Genomic DNA, 6,393 nt, shown 5'->3' with positions numbered 1-6,393 from the left:
GGTCATGTTGCTTTTTACTCTTTTCCAAATTTGGAGAATTTATATCTTGGCAAAGGCCCCATACCGCTTCCTTTCTGTTTCTTACTCATTTCTGAAGTGGAATGTAGTGGCGAGCCAGGCCATCAGCGATCCCAACTTGTAAATCTGGAGTAAAATTATTTCTAAACCATCTCTCGTATGTTTGGCGTTTCCTCCCTCGGAAAATGACCCAGGCGTGGACCCCGCATCCCAGACTGTTCTTGCTGCGCCTGCTTCTGCTCACTTGGCCCTAGATAGATACCAATCACCAGAATGCCAGCTCCTAACCTCGGCTCTTCCCTGCTCTCCAGGTCGCGCCTCTGGGACAGGGGGTGGGCTGCAGGGGCAGAGATGCTTGGTATGCCCTTGCACCTCTGCTGTCTGGCAGCGGGTGCTTGATCTTGTCCAGGACACCCTTTGCTGCTCCACGACCTACCGGTTCCGAGATGGGTCACTCCCTGTGAAACAGGCTCTGCAGATGAATTGACTTGTGACAGACTCCGCTGGTCATGAGGCCTGAGGAAGCCTGGTAGTGTCACCCCCACCCCTACCCCAGTCCGGGCCTATGGCATCTGGACTCAGCTGGTCCACGGTTCACAAATTGCGAAAGACACTTTTCAAGCATCTTTTCTAGCGTCAGCGCCAAGCTGATCAAGAAAGGAAGGTTTCGGTGGTGAGACGCCCAGTTGAAAGAATGCACAAGGAGCCGACATGAGAATGAAACGGTAGACACCAACTTTATTGCTGGAGCCATGAGCTTCTGCACTAGGGGACCGCATGAGCTTTATATATGTCAGAGAACAATAGTGGCATTTGCCACACATACGTAATAAACAATAAGCTGAATCATACTTAACATAAGTTAGGCGCAGGTGCCTTACTACATTAATGTAACATTTTAAACCTGGAGTCCTATCCCTAGCTGTGAGCCTGGATCACAGCTAGACCTGGGACCCACAGGGCGGAAGAAGAATTGGCTGTGAGAGAGTATGGAAACCTGGAGGAGGAGGGGAATGGGGGGGTAGGAAGAGACAGGAGAGTGGATCTGTCAGCTTCCAGTGGAAGGCAAATGAAATGGGGATTTCAGGGAAACAATGGGGCTCTGAGGTGATGGTAGGACAGAATGGAAGGCTGGGGGATGGGTGAGCCCACTACCTGGCCAGCATCAACTGCATGGACTACAGCCATGATTTATTGAGAGCCAGTCCTCCCTCAAAGGAGCTTTGATAGGGCAACTCGCCTGTGCCAAAAAAAAAAAAAAGGCCTGCAGGGGATGAATCCACGTTGACTAGACCCTGTGTTGCCCAGAGCTCCCCTCGGGGGTTCAACCTCTCCTTGGGGAAGACAGTTTCCATTTGCCGAAAAGGAAACCGAGTCCAGAGAGAAGGATGGTGAAAGCTCCAAGGAAGAATGCAGCAGGCCAAAAAAGTGGCTTGTTGTCACTTTTTGCTCAGTCAACACACTTGGAGCTAAAGCATGAATACTGGTGACCCAGAGAGTGAGAGCAGGGGGCAGATTGGAACCCCACATGCCCAGATGCCCCACAGGTCTCCTGGAGCCTGACCTGGTGCTAATTCTCCAGGAGGGGGAAGAGCAGTGTCTCCCAGGCCTCCTAATTCCAGTTCTTTGCCAGACCTGGATCCCAGAGAGTTGGGCACTATCCTGGCCAGCTCTTGTCCCGGGACTTCTCTGAAACATGGTTTATTCTTCCCTTGTGGCATTGGTGGTAGGAAGGTCATGGTAACAACCTTGACAGGCTGTGGACAGAGGGCTTCATTCCACAGCTTATATTGGATTGGTGTGTCCTGAGGTTGCCTCTCCTCCCCAGCCTCAGCCCAGGCCAGACCAGTGGGGCATGGTGTTCACTCTCCCTGGTACCAGTGTTCCTGAAGAACTCATGAGAAACAAGGCTTAGAAATCCTGTTTTGGCCACTGCCAGAGGGCAGGCCATTAGCTGCCGGTCTCCTCAAAGCCCAGCCTCACCGGCCATGCACTGATTAATTTCACCAACCAAGTCGTGGCTGTATCTGCATTCTCTCCATTGTCCCAAATGACAAAAGCTCCCCAGTTGGGTGCAGTCACTGGTCCAGCCACTGTTCCTTAGTCGACAGGTGGTCGCCAGACAGCGCTAGGAATTGCAGGGCTGCTTTCAGCCAGGAACTCCAGCTTCTGTCACTTACTAGCTGGAAACTTCTCAGAATTATTCTGGGACACTGGCTCTTTTCACCAATCAGAGCAGAAGAGACAGGACCCATAAGATTTCATTCCCATGTGGAATTGGAACAGAGAGCCAGACACAAAGAAGCAAAACAAACAATAACCAATTCAGAGGCTCCCACAACAGAATGCTGATGACCAGAGTGTAAGGGCAATAGGGAAGAACAACATGTGTAAAGGGGGTCAACTAGATGGCTATGGTTCACAACTAGACAGTGGGTCCTGAGCATGCAATGCACTATACAGATGCTGGGGTCCAAGTGAGCACACCTGACATTTGTCTAAGGTTGTTAAGTGATATTTCCTCGGTAGGTTTGACTTGGTAAAAAAAATATATATATATGGTAGCAGGTTTTGGTCTGCCCAAACCAAGTCAGAAATACTGGTTTCCACACATATACTGACAAACTGGAGGAAGAGAAGCTGGCATGCTGAGAAGAAGAAAGGAAGCCCCTACCCTGCCTACCGTTCAGACCGCAGCTGCAGAGGTAAGGCCCTAACGCGCTCAGGCACTTGGATTATTCTCTGTGCCTTTCACTCCAGACTCACAGGCCCCTACTGTCCTTGAACACCAACCCCCACTGCCCCACAGCCACCACCTGGTCTCCTAGCTGCTGTGGCATTCTCTTTCTGAGTCAGCTAACTCATCCGCTCCTGCAGAACTTCGATTTCCTGGTTTGGAAAAGCCCCATGACTAAGGGAGGCAGGAAGCAGTGGGGCCTGCGCAGAGGAAAGCTCTCAGGTACTATGGTTTACAGCATCTGCCTCTCTGGCTGCGGCCTCCACTGAGGGATGAGGAATTAGCCTGAATGCTACTAGGACGCCTGGACTGATGGAGACCTGTTTCAGCGCTGTCTGAAGGGAGGGACAAGACAAGACCTAGGGCCCCTCCTGTCCCCACCCCACCGACACCCAGGGACCAGGAGAGAAGGGCTGCAACAGTCTCTACGCCTGGCACATGGGAGAGACCCCTAAATCCCAGCTCCTCCCTGAGGGGCAGAGGGGTTTGGATCACACACTTTGTACCCCAGTTCTCACAGCCCACCCCCAAAGGACGCCCGGAACACCTGGTTCTGAACACCCACAGGCCAGGGGTCCCGAGCCAGCAGCACTACACACACAAGCAGCAGATCTCGGCATGGCAGAGCACCTGCGGCGGCTGTCCCCCAGGCCCGGGACAGGAGCAGGCAAAGCAGCGCCCCGCTCAGTCTTCCCGGGGCTCGAGTGCGGCTTTACACGCTGGGCCTGGCGTCGCGATGTAAGGAGCACATGTCTGTGTGCCACCCACCAGGCTCCTGGACACCTGGTGGCATGTGCCTCCCTTGCCTGCGGCCGGTTCCAACAGCGAAACCATGTCGCCAGCATCTCCCTGGATGGAAGTTCTAACAGCTGCCCTGGAGCGATGGGTGCCCGTGACACCCGACTCCAACAGCCAGCGGGCCAGCATGCAGGAGTCACACGGAACTGTAACAAAGGAAGAAGAGGTCACTAATGGGCACAGTCCCTGCCACAGCTCTGCCACCCACTGATGTAGCGCAGTTGCCCCCTCTCAGTTCCTTCCAGGAGGGGCCACACAGCCAGCTGGACATTTACTCACCTTATCGACCATACTCTTCTGACACTTCCCAACAAAAATCAGAGTACAGGAGGTGGCATTTTAAGCCAAATGATATTTTGCAATAAAATAAAGTACATTTCACTTGTGTGGACAGAGCCACACACAGGACTGTGCCCCAGCAGAAGACTCAGAACCAAGGTGGCATTGCTGTGGGGCAGGACATAACACAGAAATGCACTGTCACTGAGCCGTCCCTGTCACTTCTGCTCAGGCAGGCTGAACTGCCCATCTGAATGCCACATGCATACTAGAACGCATGGCTTGAGTCCATCCTAAAGTAAAAACAGAACTCTGGCATGGTAAATATAGAAGGACTTGCTCAAAGGCAATACAGGCCACAATAAGGAAGCAGTGGACAGTTGCCGTTTAAATACTGCAACTAGAAAATTTTGATCATAGCATTCCTCAGGTTAGTCAGTAGGCAACAGTTAATCCCTACATCCCCACACCAGTGAGAAAAATGAGTGACAGAAGGGTGTCATTTCTTAGTATCTATCGCTGAAGTGTTTTCCTTTTTGTTGCATTTTTTTGTAATGGCCTTAGGTTGACTGGGTATTGGTTTGGGTGGATAGTGTTGGTAAACCTGTACGTATGAATGCTCTGTATCCCAGAGCCAAGGTTAAATACACCTGCAAGCAAGTTTTTCTGGACCCTGCAATCTCAAAAATGCTCTGTATCCCAGAGCCAAGGTTAAATACACCTGCAAGCAAGTTTTTCTGGACCCTGCGTTCTCAAAAATGTGACTTCTCAGTCCTTTCAATAAGCTGGCATGTTCTTCTCAGCCCAGCTTCAGGCTGAAAGCATAGTGCCCCAAAATGAAAGTCTCAGTTTTCATTAAGTGTGAAAATAGATAGACTGACAAATTCCCAAGGTCACGGATGTCTGTGAAAACTTCATTTCTAAATCAAATGCCACTTGCCATCACTCCATTTGGCATGATTTAGGAAGAGAAGATGTCCTTTGCTCATCCTTCCACCTGCACGGGCCACAGAAAAACCCAGGGAAAGACTCATTGGAGTATTCACATGCGAAGCAAAAGCCACAACCTGATTCTCACTTCATAGCCTCCAAAGCTCCCTTAATGATAGGTGACAGGAACCCTGGCCATTCTGGAGACTAAAGATGTTTAATTCCTGTCATATATGTCTTCCTAATTTTATTTCTAGTCAACACTACTTCACTAGGGAACTGAAGCTGCGGAATCTGGGGGAAGATAGAATAAGATACTAGAAACTTAAAAGGCTGTATTTTTTAGGGCAAGAGTCCTCAAATTTATAACGGAGCTGCATTAAATTCTTGCTTTCTGCTGATGTCAGCAAGTTTTTTATATTAATATTTGGAAGGAGGCCCAAGCTTTCCCGAGCTCAGAATTGTTTAGTAAGCAGCTATCTTTTGTGCTGCACATTCATATAATGTATGACACTACTGCTTCACTGGAGTGACTGCTTGGGAGAGGGACAGAGAACTAGTGGACTGCTCTCTAGGTGACAGGCCTCAGGTTGCCCAGTGGAAAGCTCGAGGTGCTGGAATTTACTCTTACAGCCTTTTGTTTGAGCCAAAGTATTAACCCAGAGGGAAGTACGGACATGAAAGATGGCTGCAATTTTGTATTTTACAAAAGTAAATTAGTTACCAGAATTGGTTTTTTATTAAAGGTAAAAATAATGGAAGTTTCTTCTTTTTTCTTTCTTTCTCTTTTTCTTTTCTTTTTTTTTTTTTTTTTTTTGTACCCATTGAACCATCCTAACAAAGAGCCTTTGGAATTGAGTTGAGAGTGATGACCACTTTATTCACAAATGTTTCTTTGGCCTGAAGCCGGCACTGTTTCTATCAAGTCCCAAATTCACAGTTGCAGACTGTAGGCAGACTCATTTTTCTCATCTGTAAAGTTTACCTGCTCACCTATTTTTAAAAATCCTGTTATAAATTGGGAAACCTAAAAGTGTAAGATACTGCTATTACTTTGTGAATTTACAAAGATCTACTGTACTACTTATAGGATCTTAAATGTGAATGAAAAGCATTTATGAATCTGAATATAAAAGCCACATCAAACTTTGGGGGATGAGGTTCTGAAAATGACTTGGAGAAATTTAAGGCCAAATGGTAAAAACAGATCCAATTTCCCTTGTGGAATATCTGTTATTTTCTTTATTATATATATGTATATATTATATATGATATATGTGTATATATGATATATGATATATATATATTATATACATGATACATACACATATACACACCATAGTTACTCTGAAATGACTTTTTGACCAACATGTGTGAGCATTTTTTTAATTTTTTTTAATTTAGTTTCAAGTATACAGTACATTAGTTAGACATCTATATAGGCCATAAAACGATCCCCCCAATTGCACCCTCCCTCCTCTCCATCGTCCACCTAGCCAACGTATTAATGCTAACTGTATTCCCTATGCTGTGCTCCCCATCTCCATGACCATCCATCAGCTACTAATTCGTACTTCTTTAACCCTTCACCCCATTCTCCCAGCCCCCCCCCCCCCCCCCCTCTGTCCGTC

General features: G+C 47.9%; 1 protein-coding gene across 1 annotated transcript in view; it reads left to right on the top strand.

Moving 5' to 3' along the window:
* The first annotated feature begins 3,587 nt into the window (after nt 1-3,587).
* CUNH2orf15 (chromosome unknown C2orf15 homolog) overlaps nt 3,588-6,393 on the top strand; it is a 43,414-nt gene continuing 40,608 nt past the window's right edge. Inside the window, 1 exon segment of the mRNA XM_015592716.2 lies at nt 3,588-3,730. Within this exon segment, the coding sequence (XP_015448202.1) occupies nt 3,588-3,730 (143 nt within the window).

This window comes from Pteropus alecto, unplaced genomic scaffold (genome assembly GCF_000325575.1).
Source record: "Pteropus alecto unplaced genomic scaffold, ASM32557v1 scaffold186, whole genome shotgun sequence".
In the NCBI taxonomy this organism is placed as follows: Eukaryota; Metazoa; Chordata; class Mammalia; order Chiroptera; family Pteropodidae; genus Pteropus; species Pteropus alecto.
Note: the sequence above shows the minus strand (reverse complement) of the source record. Positions and strands in the feature narration are given on the sequence as shown.